The sequence below is a fragment of the Tursiops truncatus genome, chromosome 16 (genome assembly GCF_011762595.2).
Source record: "Tursiops truncatus isolate mTurTru1 chromosome 16, mTurTru1.mat.Y, whole genome shotgun sequence".
NCBI lineage: Eukaryota > Metazoa > Chordata > Mammalia > Artiodactyla > Delphinidae > Tursiops > Tursiops truncatus.
The window spans coordinates 7450895-7470660 of record NC_047049.1 but is presented as its reverse complement, the minus strand read 5'-3'; the positions used below and the strand labels follow the sequence as shown (position 1 = coordinate 7470660).

The window sequence follows — 19766 nt, the reverse complement described above, 5'->3', positions numbered from 1 at the left end:
TGCACTTTTGCTCTGGATGGGCGGTGACCTTGGCAGAGGCCAGGCACATGTAAGGAGTGCCACCGAGTCGAGACAGGTTCACGCTCTGAGGGGGCCACCGATCTTGTCCTTGTTTGAGAGAGGAGCCCCCTCCTCATTCCCCCTCCAGCGTCTCTGGGGAGCTGGGCGGGCCCAGCCTCCTCCCAGGACCCCCTTTGGGATGCTGGCATCAGGCTGGCCCAGTCTGTTCAGGCCAACACAGCGGTTGATTGGCCAACAGACCCCAATTCATGTGCTGGCTGGCAGCCCCTCACTGCAGGAGACCCGGCACCTGATTTTATGCTCTATCACCATGAGGTTGTGTGGGGTGAGGGGAAGAGGGTGGCCAGAGCTCTGAGCGCACACCTCAGCTCTACGGCTGGCTGGGCCTCTGAAGTGGGGAGAAGGGTGCCACCTCCCAGGCCCTCCCAGGTAAATGAGATCGCAGGTGTGATGCACCCGGTGCCCAGCAGACCTTCGGTCAGGGTGTGGCCGTCCCTCTTGGCACAGATACCAGTACAAGGGAGCCAACTGTTTCACGCATCCGTGGAGTTGGGGCCCGTGGGGTGGCTGCACCCATGGAGGTGCAATCAGTGTGCACCGCTGTGCTGCACACGTGGGCCGGCTCCCCTGGGGGCACTGTGGCTCCCAGCCGCGTCCCTCCCCCAGGGATGTGGGCACCTAGAGCGAGTTAATGATGGAGCTTCTCCCGGGGGAGCTCTGCCAGCAGCCTCCCATCAGGGACCCTCTCCCAGGGCAGAGAGAAGCCCTCAGCCCCTGCCTGGCTCCCGTACCTGCAGGAAGCTCTGGGGATGGGCAGGTGAATGAGCCAGGTGTGAATCTGGCCCTTCTCCTCCCTAGGCATCTGTTTCCTCCTCTGGAAATGGGGATAGAGGATTGTTCGGACTTCACGGGGCATCACAGGATTGAATGAGAGAATGCTCCTACCACAGTTAAGAGTCCTGCCTGGCCCGAGGTGGAAGCACCACAGGTGGCCACTGCTGCCTCCAAACAGATAGTTGTTTCAACTCACCTGTTCGGGGCCATCTTGCAGTCCTGTGTCAGCCTCCAGCTTTTCTCCTCCTGGGGGGCTGAGGGACCTTCTCAGCCTCCAGGTGGGGCCCTGCCTCTCCCCTCTGTGGCTCACCACCGGTGACCCTGGCAGCCCACCGCCCACTCTGAGGCCCTTTAGTGGCCAGGCCACTCGTCTGTTCCTGATGCTCTGATCATTAGTTCATGGGTAGGGAGTTGCTGGGTCTTTCTGGAGCCTGGAAATGTAAGCAGCTGCTCCCAGGTCACCAAGAGGAAGGGCCGAAATCCACAGGCAGCATGAAAGACTCAGCACGGCGCACACTCGTGTGTGTGTGTGTGTGTGTGTGTGCGCGCGCGCGCACACGCCTGTGTGTGAGGGGGCATGTATATGTATGTGTGTGTGTGAGTGTGTGTGCGGGAGTGCATAAGTGTATGTGTAAGTGTGCGCTTGGAGGATAAAGAAATATTTTTTTCAAACATATCTCCTGTGGTTTTCGATTTTCTTATGTTTCTGAAAATCAATACAAAATCTTCAGGTGCAATTTGGGTCTCTAAGGCTGACGTTGTCATTCTGCTTCAAGTGAGATGGGAAGCTCAGTCGGGGAGAAAGTGCAACCGCCCCTGCTGTCAGTAGCGTTCATTAAGTCCAGCTCCGGACACTAATGATCACAGCTCTGATTGAACTTCAGGAAGAGGCAGGAGGTGGGGAGGGGCTTTGATGCGGCGTCCGTTTCAGAGCGTGCTGCTGGAACCGGGGTTCGCCAGGCGGTCCTCCCAGCCAAGTTGGTGGGAAGGTCCAAGGTGTGCACGACTTCCTGAGGGGCTCGGGATCCGTAGGGGGCATAGGGGGCATCTCTGCAGGAGCAGTGTGGGGTGGGAGGGACACTCTGCTGGACCGCCACCCTATGCTGACCTTGGGTGGCGGCTAACAGACAGGGCGGGGAGGATCGCTACATGCCAGCTGTGTCCGGAGCTGTGCTGGGTGCCGTACACGTCAGGTCACTTGATGGCAGTCAGCCCCTCACATGTTATTTATCAAAGGTCTGCTCTGTGTGAGGCCCCTGCCACGCACGGGGATGTACCTGCCAAGTACTCACTCATATTATTAGCTGAATAATAAGACGGTGAACGGCTCCATCATACTCGTGCCCGAGAAGTCACCGAGAGGAGTCCAGAGTCATCCTGAAGGCCTCCTCTCCCGTGTCCTGCAGTCACCTCCAGGACCCGTCAGGACCGCTTTGGCCTCAGCTGCCAAAGGGCACTAACTCGCAGTGGCTTCAGCCATTGGGGTAGTTATTTACCGAAGAAAGCGGTTGGTGACTCTCAGACTCAGGGTTGGCACTGCACTTCAACAGGGGCTGTCTCGTCTGTCTTTTTTGATCCACCAGCCTTCATATCAGGGTAAATCCAGGCTTCTGAGGCCTGAAGTTTAGGCAACTTGCAGGAGAGGGGCTTTTTAAGAAAAAGAATACATTAGGTTTAATGAATATAAAATTAGTTTGGAAAGAATTGAAAACATATGTCCACGCACAAATGTGTACACGAATGTTCAGAGCAGGATTATTCATGATATCCCCAAAGTGGAAACAACCCAGATGTCCCTGAGCTGATGAATGGACGGCAAAATGTGGCCTATGCAGCCAGTGGAATGTTATTCAGCCACAGGAGAGAACGAGGTACTGACTCATGCTACGACACGGATGAGCCCAGGAAATATTATGCTGAATCAAAGAAGCCAGACACACAGAAGCCGCATATTGTGTGGTTCCATTTATAGGAGATGTCCAGCACGGGCGAGTCTGTAGAGATAGAAGGTACATCAGTGGTTGCCAGGGGCTGCAGGGTAGCCAGGAATGGTGAGAGATTACCTCATGTGTTTAGAGTTTCTTTTTGGGGTGATGAGATGATCTGAAATTAGAAAGAGGTGATGGTTGCGAAACACTGTGAGTGCACTAAAAGCTACTGAAATGTACTCTTTAAAATGGTGAATTTTATGTTATGTGAATTTTACTTCAATTAAGAGATGACTATTTATGTGGACAAATTTCTGGGGCCCTGGAAGGTGCCTGTGCCATCGAGGGGCGTGAAACTGAAGAGTCATTAACTTTGTGGTTAAGTCCACCCCTGCTTAGCATGTTGGCTTTTCATTCTGTTTGTTACCTCATGGTCATAAGATGGCTGCCATGGCACTGGGTGTCATGGTCACCTTCAAGGCAGTGCTAGTGAGCTTTCCCCCCATGAGTGTCCCTTTCAAATGGATGCAAAGCTCTCCCATTGCTGCCCACCTTTCCTAACTTCCAGATGTATCTTTGGAACTGGATCACGTGACCATGCCTGACGAGGGCTTCTCGGGAAGGAAGTACCTGGCAAAAGGCAGTGGAATTGTCGCAGCTGCTTAGGCAGCCATGATTCTCTGCCTAAGAATGGCCCATGGCTGCCTCAAACAAAACTGGGTTTAGGGTAGCCAGGAAGCTAGCCCTTCTGCCTCCGTGACACCCCCCCCCCCCAACCCCGTTCTTCAGACGAACAGCAGCCAGGCTTGCCTTCTCGATGTTCAGATCTGCAGTTCCCTCCCCTGCCTAGAGCTGCCCCACGCCTCCTGCTGCCTTCCAAACCAGGCAAAACTCATTTGCTCCATTGTCCGCTAGACTTTCCTCGGCTGGCCTCTGCCAGTCCAGCCTTAGCTCTGGCCAGTCCCCTCGCCACACGGAACCTGGAATTCCCACCAGCCTCCTCTTGTCTGGCTGTGGGCCTTCGCAGGGATGTTGTCGACAGTGGTGACGGTGACAGCCGCCGGCACGGAGGGAGCGCGTCCGCTGGTCGGGGTGCTCCTGTGTCTCTACCTCATTAAAAGCCCGCAGTCAGGCGATGTCTTCACCCCCGTCTTGCAGATAAGGGACCTGGGCACCCGGGTTGAGCAGCTTGTGCCGTCACATGGCTAGCAGCGACAGTACAGGTGCCCGCAGGCCGCCGCGCTCCCGTGTGGGTGAGGGTGCTGACACAGTGAGAGTCACAGCTCCCGTTTTCTGAGAGCTTGGCCTGGGCCAGGCGCGGGGGCTACGGGCACTGCTCTGCTGGGTCACCCAATCATCATGAACCACCCAGTGGGGCCGTTGCGGGGGCTGCGGGCACTGCTCTGCTGGGTCACCCAATCATCATGAACCACCCAGTGGGGCCGTTGCTCTTCTCGCTTGAATGTCGGGGGCAGTTCTGAGAGGCACAGCGTGCTGCCCAAGGTCCCAGAGCTAAGGGGCTGAGGGGCGGGGTTCAGACCCACGCTCTCTGGCCGTGTTGTTCCCGAAAACCTTGCTGCAAACCGGAGGCTGGAGTTTGCAGCAGGGAAGGGCCCCTGCCCAGCTGGCCCTGCGGGTGCCCACGCTGGGGAGGTGGCGGTGCCGCCCCCTGGACCCCGAGGCCTTCCCCCACCTCCTGCACCTCATCCGGGATTGCACTTCCCTGCCCCCTTCCACCTGGGGCTCCTCACGGGAGACGCGCCTGTCGTTGAGTGCATGGCCCCTTCTGCCTCCTCCCCGTACCCTGGCGCCTTTGTCGGTGCCACTGCTCACCCAGACCACGTCCTGCAGTGACCCTCCTGGGACCCTGAGTTCGTCCCTCCTATGCACCGCGACCCGTGCGCCAAGCTCAGTCACACTGACGTCAGCAATGGCGGCTGGTTGGCCCCCCTGTCTCCATCCCACCCCATCCTCCAGTCCATCTTCCCTGGGAGCCAGAAGGAGCCAAAATGCAAATTCGATGAAGCGCCTCCTGGCTTGAACACCCTGTGGGGTTCCCGTGGCCCGTGGAGTATTCGGGTCCTTAGGCGTCCTGCTCGCCTCCAGCCTCACCTCCGTCATCACTTTCCCCAGAAGTCCCCCGAACCTGTCACTCCATTCTCCCTCCATCTAGGTCTCCTTTGTATCGGTGTTTAGATGCTTATAATATTATGGTTAGAATCAGGTACTCTACATTTTCACTTAACATTACACCATGCGTATTATTCTATTTTCCTATGGTCTTGAAAATTTTTCTGTATGGACCCTCCCTCCTCTCTGCTACTCCCACCTCCATCCCAGAATAATCTGTGTTAACAACCTCCCATGCTCTGTCTCTGCCCAAGTGTACACACACACACACACACACACACACACACGGCATGAGGGGTGGGGGCCGTCCTGTTTGTGTTTTAAAAATGGAATCATACTGTTTTTCTTTGCACGCTGCTTTTCTCACTTCGCATCCCGGGCACCCGCCCAGTCCACAGCAGCAGTGCTAACTCACGCCCTTCACGTGCCAAGTGTTGTGGTGGTTCGTGCGGGTCCTGGGTGTGGGCGCTCCTGGTGACTCCTCCAGCCCCTTGTTAATAGACATTTGGGATATTTCCTCTCTTCCCGTTACAAACAAAAAAATGTGCTTTCTTGAGCTGTTTTCATATTTTAAAACTGTTTCCATTTTCTCACTTAATGGTTTGGACTTTAGATTCTATTAATGATTCTAGCAGTTCTGTTAATGTGTTTGGGGAGGAAAGGCAAAGTTCTGGAGAAGTCCGCATCTTGTCCTGGTCCACGGTGTCCCCGGGTGGAGGTTTGAGGAGCAGAAGTGGGCAGCCTCTGTCCCCAGTCTCTTGGGTGAGGTTTCCACGCCGGCTCTCCCCGTGGCCTGTGCTGAGCGCATGAAGAGTCCCCTTGGCCCCCGAGACCCCCGACGTGGCTCCAGCTAGCATCACCTCAGAGGACAGAGTTCCCTGGCTGTGAGCGAGAGGTCAGGGCTGCCGGGCTGCCCCCAGAAGAAGCAGTTCCAGGGGAAGGGCTGTGCACCCTGGGGAGGTGCTCACAGCTCTGTCAACCTGAGCTTGTTTGGAAATAGGGTCGTTGCAGATTTATTTTTTTATTTTTAAATTTTTATTTTAGTTTAGTTTTGGCTGGGTCGGGTCTTCGTTGCTGTGCGCAGGCTTCTCATTGCGGTGGCTTCTCTTGTTGCGGAGCACAGGTGCGCGGGCGTCAGTAGTTGCAGCACGTGGCCTAAGTAGTTGCAGCACGCGGGCCCAGTAGTGTGGCCTCAGTAGTTGCTCCGCGACATGTGGGATCTTCACGGCCCGGGGCTCCAACCTGTGTCCCCTGCATTGGCAGGCGGTTCTTAACCGCTGCGCCACCAGGGAAGTCCTGCAGATCTAATTAGTTTAGCTGAGGCCACACTGGAGTAGGGTGAGCACTTAATGCAATGTGACTGGTGTCCTTTAAGAGAAGCCACAGAAAGACACAGAAGTCAGCCATGTGAAGACGAGGCAGAGATGGGAGTGATGCGGCCACAAGCCAAGGAATGCCTGGGGCCCCAGAAGCTGGAAGAAACAAGGAAGAGCCTTTGGAGGGAGTATGGCCTTGCCAACACCTTGATTTTGGACTCCTGGCCTCCACAACTGTGAGAGAAGAAATTCATGTCGCCTGAAGTCCCCTAGTTTGAACTTTGAAACAGTTAGTATCAGCCAGGCTTGACTAGACTCATTGAAGCGAATATCAGACGTCGTGTCATTTAGTCAGACGACATTTCACTCCAGAGCTGGAGACTGGCAGGCGGGGGAGGGGTGGGGAGGCGGGTCAGGGAGACGGCGGGTTTGGGGCCTGGACAGCTGGTGGGGGTTAGGATGAGGGGTTGGGCCCTCGCGGCAGCTGGGGGCTGTGGGTAGACCTGCCTTGGCCTCCTGATGATGGAGAGGCGTGTTGGACCTCCAGGTGGAGAACCCTGGCGGACGATGGGTTTTCAAGTCTGGAGCTCCGAGTGACAGGCCTGGGCTGAGATGAGCCATGAATCTTGTGCAGCAAAGCCTGGGCCGGAACCTGGGCCCTGGACAGTGAGGTCGGCTCTTTCGGCCGTGGCCTTCCCATGGGCCAAGGTCGGTGGCTTGAAGCCTCCCTGAAAAGAACAGAGAAGGGGGACATTTTAGAATGAAAGTGTGCATTTTTAAACACATGGCTTCTCTCAACTTCTAAGTAGCAGTGGTGATTATCGTGTTTAGGCCTGAATGGGAAGTGATATTTCTAATATGAAAATCTAGTCTAATTAGATTTTTCCTACAAAATAATTTCCCAGCAGTGCATCGTGGACATGAAAGCCCCTTCATGAATGACTAGCTAAATTCAGAAGTTTAAGGGAAAGGAAGGAACTCAGTTCCTAAAGCCCTAGTTCTGAAAAAAAGCCTTTCTCTTCTTTTTTAGTGCTAATCTTATTGTAAAGCCTTATAAATTCAGAGAAGAAACCACTGGTACTCTTTTCCTTTAATTGGGGCACAGGGTATGGATTCCAGGGGTGACCAGTGGTGTGATTTGCAGGAACGGGACCTTCCGTGCATGGAGTAGTCGGCCAGGCAGGCCGGCCTCCGCTGCCTGGAGGGATGTGGTCTCTGGAATCAGGAGGCCCGGGTTTGCATCCTGGCTCAGTCACTGCCTGCCCGGGCAGTTTGGGGCAAGTGACAAACCCTGTGAGCCTTGACTTTCTTGTCTGCAAGTGGGGATGCTAATGCCTACTTTGTCAGGCGTTACGAGGAGCAAATCAAATTGCGCCGTGTCTGTAAAGCATCTGGAAGGGTAACTGCTGACCACGAGGACCGTGCTGCCTTGCAGGGTGGCCCAGATGTCCTAACCTTGGCGTGCTAGGCTGATGACCCAGCTCCCAGCCCCTCGGAGGCCTGGGGCTTGGACAGACTCCTCTCCTTCTTCCTGCCTGCAAGCTGGGCTTGAACACCCCCAGCGACTGGGGGCTCATTCCTGGCAGAGGGAGTCTGGTCTCCCTGTACCCTCTCCCGACCTGTGCCTGTGGCCTCTGCCCTCAGGCAGCTGTGGAGCAGGGGGCTCCTGGGTGACCCTGGTCTTGGTTGTTGGGCCCTTTCCGTGCCATCAGATGAGAGGCCCCGTCTCCACCATCTCTGTAGTTCTTGTGCCCAGACTGTGCAGCTGCTTTTGCTCGTTCGTAGGATTTCTGGAAGCGTGTGCAGGTGGGAGGAGGGACGTCGTGTGCTGCACGTGCAGGAGGTGGTCCGGCTGCCATGGCTCAGCCTCAGCGTGTTTACACGCACAGGGCCCTTCCGTCCTGGTGAGGATGTGTGTGCACAGGGGCGTGTGCCCGACTTCTCTCCACAGCGACTGATCATGGAGAAGTTGTGCTTCCCCTCTCCAGACCGCGATTCTGGGAAAGGGGTTTTCGAATGCCAGCTGCGGGAGAGGGGAGCCACGGCAGTGGGGAGTGGCCCGCCGGCCCACAGAGGCCTGAGACGGCCGAGCCCCTCTCCCATAGCCCTGCCGCCCTCCCCGTGCCCCCAGGGTAACGTCCGTGCTCGGAGCCGGGGCTGCCCCAGAGAGAGGGCTGGTCTCGGTGGGATCTGGATCCCAGCTCTGGAGCCGGACAGCCTGGGTGCAGATGCCCGGTTCACCATTGAATAACCTTCTCTGTGTGAGCCCTGCTGGGCCTCCATTTCTAATAACCCAGCTCTAAAATGGGGCCACAAGGAGCCACTGCCTCCATGAAATCCTGTCTCCCCAGAGATGGCGCCTTCTGTCATCATTGTCGTGCCGATCAGCGCCCACCCGCCCTCTGGGGTGCCTGAGGGGGCAGCCCCCCCAAGCCTCAACACTCGCCTGCGTCTGAGACCAGGCAGAGGGGGAGGCCAGGTGCGCGGATGCCCAGCTAGCCCTCTCCCCACACGGCCTCGCCGGGGGCGGTCCTCCCTCGTCCTGACCACGGGAGGGTAAGGGCCAGGTGGTGCGACACCATCCCGAGTGGGACATCACAGCCGCGGGAGCCAAGGCGGGAAGAGCTCCTGGGGCCCTGGGGTGGCAGAGAACTGCAGCCTCCGGAGTCCTGATGCCCGTGGTACCTCGGGCCGGGCTGGGCTCCACAGCTGCAAGGGGGCCACAGCCCCTCCACCCCAGCGAGGGGGCCCCTGCACACTGCTAGGACGCACGGAGGATGTCCAGGGAGCGTGTGGGCCGGCAGCACTGCGGTCTCGCGGCCGGCGTCCCGACAGCGGGTTTTCCGATGGACTCTGTGAGCGGGTCCGGCGTCCTGAGGCCCCGGGACACTTCGCGTCCCCTCCACCCCCTGCAGGCACTTCCTGTCCTCGCCCCCTGCTCCGCTGGGCTGTCTTCTCGAACCTTCCCTTGCCGTCCTCCTCATCGCCCCGTCCATCCTCCAGGCTGTCAGTGGGGGTTCCCCACGCTCCCTCGGAAGAGGGGGCCCCGCCTTCCCGCTCCCCGCTGGCCCTGCAGCCTCGCACTCCGCACCCTGGAAAGTGGGCCAGTTATATTCACCCCCTCTCTCTGGAGATAAGGAGAGAAAAGTGCCTCCAGCCTGGAGGGGCTGAGAGTCATAATTAACGGGCTGATGAGTGTCCTGATTTCCTTGGGGAAAGAGGCGGGGGGGCTCCCGGCTGTCCTCACGGAGGAGCACAAGCTGGGCACAGCTCTTAATCCTGCAGTCGCTGCCTCGCAGGCCGGGCCCTGCCATCCCGCCATCCCCCCCAAGCCCGTCCTGCGGTCATCTCACGCCTAGATGGACTGGACGTGTGGCTGCTGTCCTTTGGAAAACACCAGAGACCGCGTGGAGCGCCCTCCCTCCCCGCCTCCCGCCTCCCAAGTGCTCCCGAGCCTGTGAAGGGCTAGCCCCATGTAGGGCCCTTAAAGCACCAGCGTTTTAACAGCCTGACCCTGAGTGTTAGGAGGGCCCCCTCTGCTGATTCGTACGCTATACGCTCGGGTTTAATTGGAGCATAACTGTAATCCATGTGCCTGTTAAGGTAATTACACTTATAAACCTAATATAATCCATAGGTCAGTGGGTTCAGTGCTAATTAAGGCAGCCGTAGTCAGCATTTACAAAAAACCTTGCAATTACTGGAATATCCTTTAAGCTGGCCTTCTGAGTTGATAATGAGACTGGGCTCAGCGCTCCGCGGCCTCCTAGGACTCTGACTCGGCACACCGGGCCTCTGGTATGCGCCTTACCTCACTGGGGTGGGGTCGGCACCCGCCGTTGCCACCCCCGGGCTCTGTGACAGGCACCCGGCTGGTGGCGGTAGCACCCGGGGAGCCAGATCCTTGTGACTCGGCTGTCCCTAGCGCTCAGCTTTTGCTCTGTCTCAGCGGACTCAGCCTGAGAAAGCAGTTCTTCGAGAAAAGAGAACGAGAAATCTGTGTGTTGAACTAGAGGCAAGACCAAACTCCGGGGCATCTGGAGCTTCCTCCCCTAGCTCATCCCGTGGTGGTGATGAGCCTCGCAAGGTTCAGAGGGTCCACCTCCGGGCTTTCTTCCTGCCCCACGCCCCACACCTGCAGCTGGGCTACACCTGTGCTCCCTCCACTGCCCTGGGGCCGGAACGAGACTGCCCCGAATGCTGGCCTGGCTGTGTCCGCATTCCGTCCCCATGGGCCCTCCCTCCCCAGGTCCATCCAGCGAGGGGGAGTTGGGCCTCGTGGGTGTGGGGCTGCAGGCGGTGGGGTGGGGTGAGGAGGCAGTGCAAGGACCAGGGAGGCAGAGCCAGCGCCCAGGGGCTGCGTCGTGGGCTGGTGCTCAAGGGAGCCAGCCCGGAATCCACACTCCCGTGATCGCCCACGGCTTCTGCACGGCCTCCAGATCTGTGTGTCCAGGAAAAAGGAACCCTCTCTGATGCAGAATGTTCCAGACTGCAGCCCTCTCCTCTGGCCACCCCTGCCCAACCCCAGGAAGAGTCCAGCAGCTGCATGCTAGGGCCAGGACTGCCCCTGTTCCTGTGTGTTGCCTGGTTCCTGGTCATGTCTGCAGCTTGGTGAGCCCCACAGAGGCCCACCCGCCGGCCCCCGACCCCGTCTGGAGCAGCAGATAAGCAGCAGCTCCAGCAGGCAGAGTCCGCGGCAGGATAATCGCAGGCTAATCTCTTTGGAACCTGCCATTTTCCTGCTCAGGAAGGCAGTGGCACTCGGGGGGGCGCGGGGATGTCTCGTTGTCCCTGCAGTCCCGTCCTCCGGGAACCAGGTGCTCTTCAGACAGCACCACGTGCATCCTTTGGGAGGGGTGCTGGCGTAGGTAGCGGGGAGTGTGGATTAGCCTGGGCAGCCTGGCTGCAGGCCCTGCCTCTGCCGCTTGGAGCTCTATGACCTTGGCCCGGTAGAAGTTACTTAACCACTTTAAGACTGTTTTACATAATGGGGAGATGACGACTGAATTCCGTAACGTGCACGAAAGCTTAGCGTAGTGCCTGGCACACAGTAAGCACTCGGCCAGCGCTGCTGCTGCCGTTGCTGTCGTCACGGTCGCTGACAGGAGCAGTGGAGAAGCAGGGCACTGGGGTGGGCGTGGCGCACCAGGTGGGCTGTTAGCGGGGCCGCGTCTCTGCTTTCCCCACCTCGCGTCTCTGGGTCTGGTAGACCTGGGGGCCAGCACTGGCTCTTCTCCCTTCATTTCTGCCCACTCTCCTGTCTCTGCCCAGAGACTCTGAAACTGGCAGAAATGGCCACGTGGGACCAGTTTCTTTAATGGAGGAATGAGACAAATGAGCTGGGGGACTCCTCCATGTGGACCAGGTGGTAGTTCGGGGCGGCACACGCACGTTGGGGGAGAAGATGAAAATCCTAGTGACAGTCGAGCGCCTGCTGTATGCCAGCCTCTGGGCTAAGCGCCGCGCAGACTCATTCGCGGATTCCAACAGCAGCTGGATGTAGCTGGCATTTTAGTCCATTTCATGGATGAGGAAGTTGAAGCTCAGGGTGGTTGAGTCGTTGGCCCGAATTCATCCAGTCAGGGGGTGCCTGGGCCAGGGTTTGAACCCAGCCATTCTCACCACCACTGTGCTCTCTCCCTCCCAAGGGGAGCCCCCTACCCGCTGTCTCTTGTGGGTTGGTCAGTGGGGCTGGGGGAGGGAGGGGGGCCAGATGGAGGAGGAGCCTGCAGGATGCTGGGGGCAGCCGCCCTCTCCAGGGGGATGAGAACTGCACCCTGGAGACCCTGCCCGAGGTCTCTATCATGACCGTTAGCCGTTTTTTTAAATTCAGTATAATAATTTGTATTTTCTCTTGTTGATTGATAAAACTGTGGGCATTCCTGAGCTCCTGAGTTCCAGGCCCAGCTCTGCCCTGAGCTGTTCGCATGTTTTGCCTCGCTGAGCCCTTGTGCCAAGCCCACAGTGTGGGTGCTGTCATTATCCCCCTTAGAGATGAGTCAAGCCGCTTGCCTGAGGTCACACTGCTGGGACGTTGTGGGGATGCTGACCCCACTGCTTACAGGCACTGGCTCCTTTGATCCCTACCACCTTCAAAGGCCATAGCTATGAGGTGACAGCAGCAGAATTCAAACTCAGGCCGTCCAGCTCCCTAACCTGTGCTCATGTTCACTGTTGAAAATTTAGGAAAACCTAAGAAGTGAAAAAAAAAAGAAAGTAAACCTCGGACCAGCCCACCGTCCAGAGGTGATTTCTGATAACATCTGGAGGTCCACCTTCTGTGCAGAGTATGTGGGTTACGTGTTCCGTCCAAAAATGAGATTAGGAGCACATGCTGTATTTTTTTTTAGGTGATTTAAAAAAATTAATGTATTATTTATTTTTGGCTGCGTTGGGTCTCATTGCTGTGCGCAGGCTTTCTCTAGTTGCGGCGAGCGGGGGCTACTCTTGGTTGTGGTGCACGGGCCTCTCATTGCGGTGGCTTCTCTTGTTGCGGAGCATGGGCTCTAGGCACTCAGGCTTCAGTAGTTGTGGTACGCGGGCTCAGTAGTTGTGGCTCACGGGCTCTAGAGCGCAGGCTCAGTAGTTGTGGCGCACGGGCTTAGCTGCTCCATGGCATGTGGGATCTTCCCAGACCAGGGCTCGAACCCATGTCCCCTGCATTGGCAGGCGGATTCTTAACCACTGCGCCACCAGGGAAGTCCCAGCACGTGCTGCTTTTGAAATTCCTCTCTTCAGCGACCAGTTCGGAAACACCGTCCCACCTCAGTAGCATCCTCCTGTGTCCCCGTTTCAATGGCTGCATCCTACTCCACGTGGACACACCGTTGCTAGATATTCCATTGTTTCCAGCTCTCTTACTTAGTGTAAACAGGGCTGCACTGAACATCCTTGGAGCAGGGCCTTGCACTTATTAGTGATTTTTTGCATTAAGACAGATTCTCACATGTGGCCTTGCTGGGTCAGGGGACATGCAAAATTCTGAGGGTTGTGGTACTTCTGCAGAATTCTCCCTCCCAATATCAGTCGTGCTCCCAGTACAGGCAGTGCTCTGTTTCTTTACATTCTTGCCAACAAATAATACCATCATTTAAAAATACTGTCTCCAGGACTTCCCTGGTGGTCCAGTGGGTTAAGATTCTGCGCTCCCAGTGCAGGGGGCCCAGGTTTGATCCCTGCTTGGGTAACTAGATCCTGCACGCATGCCTCAACTGAGTCCGCATGTCGCAACTAAAAATCCCACAGGCCACAACTAAGACCCGGTGCAGCCAAAATAAATAAACAAATAAATATTTTTTAAAAGCATCATCTCCACTGATAGAAGAAAGCTGCCATCTTTGATTGCTAAGGAGATTCAAATTTGTTTTCATCTTCCTTGGTCACTGATTTTTTTCTCCTTCTGTAAATTGAATTGATTTAAATATAAATTGAATATTTATATCCTTTCTTACTCTTCATTGTATATTTTTAAAACCAAGGCTTTTCTTTAATGAGAAATAGCATTTCATCAAAGACGGAATGCAGAGTCTGTGGCTCATTTATTCTCCAGAGAAGATGCTTCTTTTTTGTTCCTCTAATCCAATCAGATACTGAGACTACAAGATTTTGGCAAATTAATTTCTGCGTGTGAGACTGTCGGTGTGTATAAGGATCCTAGCCGAGAAGACTGCATTTTAATCCCAGTGACTCAAAGTTGTGAGGCCACTTGGTGTCACACTGACCAGGGTTGCAGTCCCCACTCAGCTGCTTTCGAGCCCCGTGACCTGGGAATGCTCCTCAGCCCCCGAAAACCTTCACTTTCTGGGCTGTAGAATGAGGACCGCTGCGGTTGCCGCGCGGGTTACGTGAGGTCTGGGTGGATGTGATGGACCTGGTGCTGTGCCTGACACCTGGGAGGGGAGAGGGGGGTTCAGATGTCGCTGGTCCTGGGTCAGGACTCGCTCCTGATGCTGTAAGAGGCCGGGCAAGTGAAGGAAGGGTGAAGTGCTTAAATAACTTGTCTCAGACCAGCTGGCTCTCCCCCCTTCCCCGCACTGCTGATTAGATCGGCAGTGATAAAAAAGCCAGCAGGGCCCTTGGGTGCACCAAGGCCGAGGCAAAGAGAGGGAAGACTAGAGAAATCCTGCAGCTGAGTGATGGGCAGAGTGGGTGTCGCAGTTTGCCGCCAGTGGTCTCCTCATAATCGCTACTGTTTATTGAGCATTAAGGTAAATGCTGCCTTATCCCCATTCTGCAGATGAGGGGACTGAGGCACAGAGAGGAAAACAGCTTGCCCAAGACAGCACAGCTGGGGAGTGGCCCAGCCGGGACTATGGCTCCTTCTCGATGTGGCCCTGGGTGAAGGGTCTTTGAGGTCTGTGCCCAGCAAGTGCCTCCCCGACCTGCTTCTCGTGCTCAGTGTGTGCAGTGTGGGTCAGACCGCATCAGGCTGGAGAGGGAGGAAGGTGCAGAGGCGGCTCTGAGACCACGTCGGGCGTTGTGCAGAGTCTGATTCAGGGGACATGGTGAGACTGTGGCCTTCACCCAGGGGGCCTTTGGTTCCACTATAAGGTGAGGCCACTCATCCTGGATCTGCCATACCATCTTCAAAGGGCAGAGCCTGAACTCTTGGGCCTGGCATTTGAGATCCTCCTAGAACTGCCCCCCCAAACATTCTGGTCTCATTGTCCGTTCTCCTTACCTCACACCCTGAATTCCAGGCAGGCAAACCACAGCTAGGCTACTCCAGGCCTCCCTTCCTGGAATGCTCTCTTCCTGTCCCTGATTCCACACTCTTACTGTTTCTGTGAGTGTAGCCTCCTCCAAGAAGCCTTCCCCGGTGCCGCGGGGGAAATTTAGGCATTTCCTCATCTGACCCCCCAAGACACCTCATTCTTTTCTTCATCACAGTTCTCATGACAGGTCCCTCTCTGCACTAGACCAAGAGCACCTGGACTCCCAGACCAGGGCGCCTTCATTTCTCTGTCCTCTGGGCTGGCTCCACTCCAGACCTGATTGTGAGTTGATGAATGAATGAACGAACGAACGTACAAGCGAATGGTCGGCAGATCCGGGCCTCGGGAGCGCTCAGCAGTGCTCGGCAAATGCCGCTGGACCAGGGGTGGTGGCCCAGGGGACCTGCACGTGCTGCAGCCCCAGAAGCACGCTGGATGCACCTCGGAACACATGCGTACCAGCCCCCTTGTTTGTGTTTGTAACTCAGGCCAACAGATAGCTTCATGTAGTTTGCTTTGTACTCAAACCTCTGTGCCCCCAGGAATTGGAGAGACAAGGTTGTGTAACTAAATGATGGCTGTCTTGGAGTAAGTTGCAGTCCATTAGTAAAATCCATTTCCTAGAGGAGGGTTGGGGTGCTGGTCTTGGGGTACGGCTGAAGCCTCATGTAACTTTGTCATCACCCAGCTGGTGGGCTCACCCCTGGGGAGGCCGTCGTGGGCCAGGTGTCATCCCTACCTTGCAGAGGTGCTAGGCCAGGCTGACCAGGGAAGGGGGCACAGAGGGCACTGGGTCGGGGAAACTATGCAGGAGTGGACTGTGGGAGATCGGTGGTGGGGCCCACGTGCTGGGCAGGGGCTGAGTGACGTGGCACACAGATGGAACACGTGAGACCTTGGGGAGTCCAGGGAGCCTGGGGAGGGTGCAGGAGTCGGGGAGGGGAAGCACAGAGGTAGCTGAGGGGTGTGACCTCGGCCCTGTCCCATCAGTGTGTCCTGACACCTCGGATGTTCACATTCAACCTGTCCTCTTGTACCTGCTTCTTCCCTTGTCCTTCCTGTCCTGTCTGCCTGACGCTGCAGAGTCACAGGAGAGAGGTGCCCTGATGACTCTGGGTGACAGTCAAGGGCGCATGAGGCTGCGAGAGAGAAGCAGCCACGTGGCCCTTAGTTCTCACGCCGCAGCTGGACGGACAACTGCATCAGCTGCCTCAGGGGCCGCCCTGCAGCTGCCAGGCCACCTGGCCCAGGGAACGGGCCCAGCAGCTTCCTGGGAGTGTTCTCAGAGCCTTTCTGGGGGAGGGAGGCACAGTGACCCTTCTGGAATCTGAGCCCCAAGTCAGGGAGCGGCTGGAAGGCTTCCTCCCAGGGCTGTTGGGCCTCCTCATCCCCAGGGAGCTGCCGTCCGCCCTGCACTCACAGCGGGCCTACGTGCAGCTCATGCCTTGTGCTCTGCACAGCCCACTTTCTAGAGAAGGTCAAGGGCGGTGGGAGGCGTAAGCCTCTTGCCCAAGGTCCCACGGGGGCTCGGACGGGGCCTAGCCCTCGGCAGTCTGACTCTGAGGCCGTCTGTGCTCTGAGCCACTCGTCTCACCTCCCTCTCAGTTGTGGGGGGCCCCAGCCTCTCCCGTGGGGGGTGGCGCTTGGCTCAGGTTTGCCCGGTTCAGATGCAGAACCTCCTGGGAAGGCTCGCTGGAGGACGTCAGGGCAGAGCCCTGCGCTGGGCGGGGCCGGGGGGGAGCAGGCAGGGGCCACTCGCCATGCTGCCGCTGCTCCCCGCCGCTCGCCCAACATGTGACAGAACGGCTCACGACCCACTTTTATTTTGGTAGAGCTTTTAGTCCCCATTTACATGTTTTGTTTTTCCTTTATAGTCCCAAGTGTCGAGCCTAGCGGAGCACAGATGTCTCACCAAACAAAAATAGATCCGCTGCAAGGAGGGCTCTGCGGCCGCAGGCGTTCTCATGCTCTCAGCAAAGCCAAGTTCTCTCGCCAAGCGCTCTTGGGGAGGATGTTTGGGAAAATGTCAAGGCATTCATTTTTCTCTCGACCTTTTCGGTTGAAATTGCGGGGCCTTAACACTGGAAGTAAAAGAAGTTATAAATAAAGACGCAGCCAATGGCCAGGCCTGGCCTGCTCTCCCGACTGGCCACTGATGGTTTCTCTGCAGCTGTTACCAAGCACAGGGGTCCCGCGGTGGCCCTGCCTCTATGAGAGGAAGTTAACGATCATTTCCAGACAGCAGAGGGACCAAGGGCAAGGTTTCCACAGTAGCGAAGAGGGGAGGCCTAAAGAGAGAGAGGGCGGCAGAGGACAGCGCCCAGGAGGCCCAAGGGGTGGGCTTCCCCTAGACGGTACCATCGGAAGGTGCGTCTGAGAATGTCTGCTCTGTCTGTCCTGGAGTTTGGAAGTGTCGGTTCTTTACTGCCCTCCGGCAGCACTGACCATCTGCGGGAGGAGTCTGGGTGGATCCAGGGGCACCTGCTGGCGATGCCTCCCAGCTGGCTCTGACTGTATTCGCTCTCCTGCACTCTCCTGGCTGTGGGTCCCAGGCTCCTGGCCGGCGGGCTGGCTGGCTTCCCCAGAGCCCACATCCTTCCAGGGAAGCCAGGACCTGAGTTGCCTGCCGACGTGAAGACCACCCGCCAAGGCCACAGGGGGTGTGTGGTGGGGCTGAAGGCGTGTCTGCTGGCACAGCTGGCACACGCGGGCCCCGGTCTGCCCGGGCTGGAGGCCGCCTTGCTGCGGAGTTACTTCACGCAGGATAGCGAGCCGTTCTTTTGCCTTCGTGCTGGAGGACTTCCTTCGGCAAGTCTGGTCCGGGCTGTGGTGCGGAGAGCTCGGTTCTTAGCAGTGCTGGGTTTTACTGCACTTTTGGTCCTTCGGTGGCACTGACCGTCTGTTGTGGGGCCTGAGGGTGCCTGTGTGGGGTGCATAGTGCTGGCTCCGGGGCCCGTGGAGAGTAGGTGGCTGCGGAGTGACTCCCTGCAGTGGTGTTGCCACCCGAGGGGCCACCAAAACTGGAAGCCTCGAGGCTGGCAATGCGGCAGCTTCAGGCACGCAGGGAAGAGGCGTAATTTCCACTTTCCAGGTCCTGGATCTGGTTGGTGTCTCGTGCAGTGGCCCCAGAGTCCTGTCTTGACCACAGCTTATGATCTCAAGGTATAAACCCAGGTCCGCATGAGACAAGCAGCTAGTGATGGGTTCGTATACTCACTAGTTAGTTTTTCATGGGAGAGATTTTAGTTTGGTTTAAAAATTTGTTTTTAATTTTATAAATGTAATGTGTTCACACTGGAAAATTTGGAAATTATGAACAATCTGAAAAGAAGCAGCTTAAAAAAAATCCTTTGGGGGCTTCCCTGGTGGCGCAGTGGTTGAGAGTCCACCTGCCGATGCAGGGGACACGGGTTCGTGCCCTGGTCCAGGAAGATCCCACATGCCGCAGAGCGGCTAGGCCCATAAGCCGTGGCCGCTGAGCCAGCATGTCCGGAGCCTGTGCTCCGCAACGAGAGAGGCCACGACAGTGAGAGGCCCACATAACGCAAAAAAAAAAAAAAAAAAAAAATCCTTTTGTAATCCACCGATAACGTCAATTAACATTATGGCATATTTCCTTCCAGCCCCCTCCTCTTTTTAGTATTTTTAAGCATAATTGAGATTGTGTTTTACGTACAGTTTTACAGCCTGTACTTGTCAGCCTTGAAATAGGCTCATCTGCATTTTCTATATGGGCTGCAGGGAGAAGACCAGATTGCTGAGGTTTAGCTGAAGCTGTGGAAGAAGGAAATCCAAAAATATCCTTCTCATTGGCTTTGCACAAGGAGCACCATGGCCTCATGTTTTCCTTCTAGTAAAATAAAGGCCGAATTAGCCACTAAGAGTGACCCCCCCCCCGATGGGCGCTTGGTGATAACGCTCACAGAGTGCGTGCTGTGCTCTCGGTCGAGACCATAGACGAGGAAGGGGCTGCCACGGGGGGAGTGCCAAGCCCAGCCCCTTCCTGAGGAGCTCCTCGAGAGCTCTCCAGGGTCTGCTGGAAAGCAAACACTCTACAGGGAGCTGAGGGGTCTTCTGTCAGACACCCACTACTTCTTCGCCCTAGACCCACCCTGGTTACAAGAGAAAACAACCTAAACCATGAAAAGCACTTGGAGAGACTTCTGCTTCTGACAGGATGGAGTAGAAGTCCTTTCCCTAGTCCTCCGGCTCAGTGCAACTGAAACCCCGGATATTAGCTATGAAACAAACAATAGAAGACTCTGAAAGGTGGAGAGAAGAGGGCAGCCCGGCCAGGGACCACGGGACCCAAGGAATGAAACAATGGTGGGTTCCCTGGGTTTTCTCTTTGCTTTGTAGACCCCAGACTTGGAAGTGAAGAGGCCAGCAACCCGGAAACACCGGTGGGCACAGAGGAAAAGCCCCCACGGAAGCCTGCTCTCTCAGGCAGCCTAGCAAGACAGAAACTTGCAGACGATAGCCACTCTACACCAGCTAAATACCATAGAATCAACTGTGGTCTCTTCCCATCCATGCCAGCAAGGGCCCAATGGGGAGCCTAGACTCCCACCTTTTTTATTTTATTTTAATTTTGGCTGCGTTGGGTCTTTGCTGCATGCGGGCTTTCTCTAGTCGTTGTGAGCGGGGGCCACTCCTCATTGTGGTGTGCGGGCTTCTCATTGCGGTGGCTTCTCTTGTTGCGGAGCCTGGGTTCTAGGTGCGTGGGCTGAGTAGTTGTGGCACGTGGGCTCAGTAGTTGGGACTCACGGGCTCTAGAATGCAGGCTCAGTATTTGTGGCGCACAGGCTTAGTTGCTCCGCGGC

At 56.5% G+C, this 19766-nt stretch overlaps 1 protein-coding gene across 4 annotated transcripts in view; it reads left to right on the top strand.

Annotated features, from left to right (window-relative positions):
- The window catches only part of LHPP (phospholysine phosphohistidine inorganic pyrophosphate phosphatase), a 137190-nt gene that overhangs the window by 68335 nt on the left and 49089 nt on the right, over positions 1-19766 (top strand). Inside the window, exon 7 of one of the 4 annotated variants that reach the window (XM_033842449.2) lies at positions 16818-18459. The exons of the other annotated variants lie outside the window; for them this stretch is intronic. Within the exon in view, the coding sequence (XP_033698340.1) occupies positions 16818-16836 (19 nt within the window). The 3' untranslated portion in view covers positions 16837-18459. Of the gene's footprint in view, positions 1-16817; positions 18460-19766 lie in introns of those variants that run through there. 4 annotated transcript variants of the gene reach the window in all.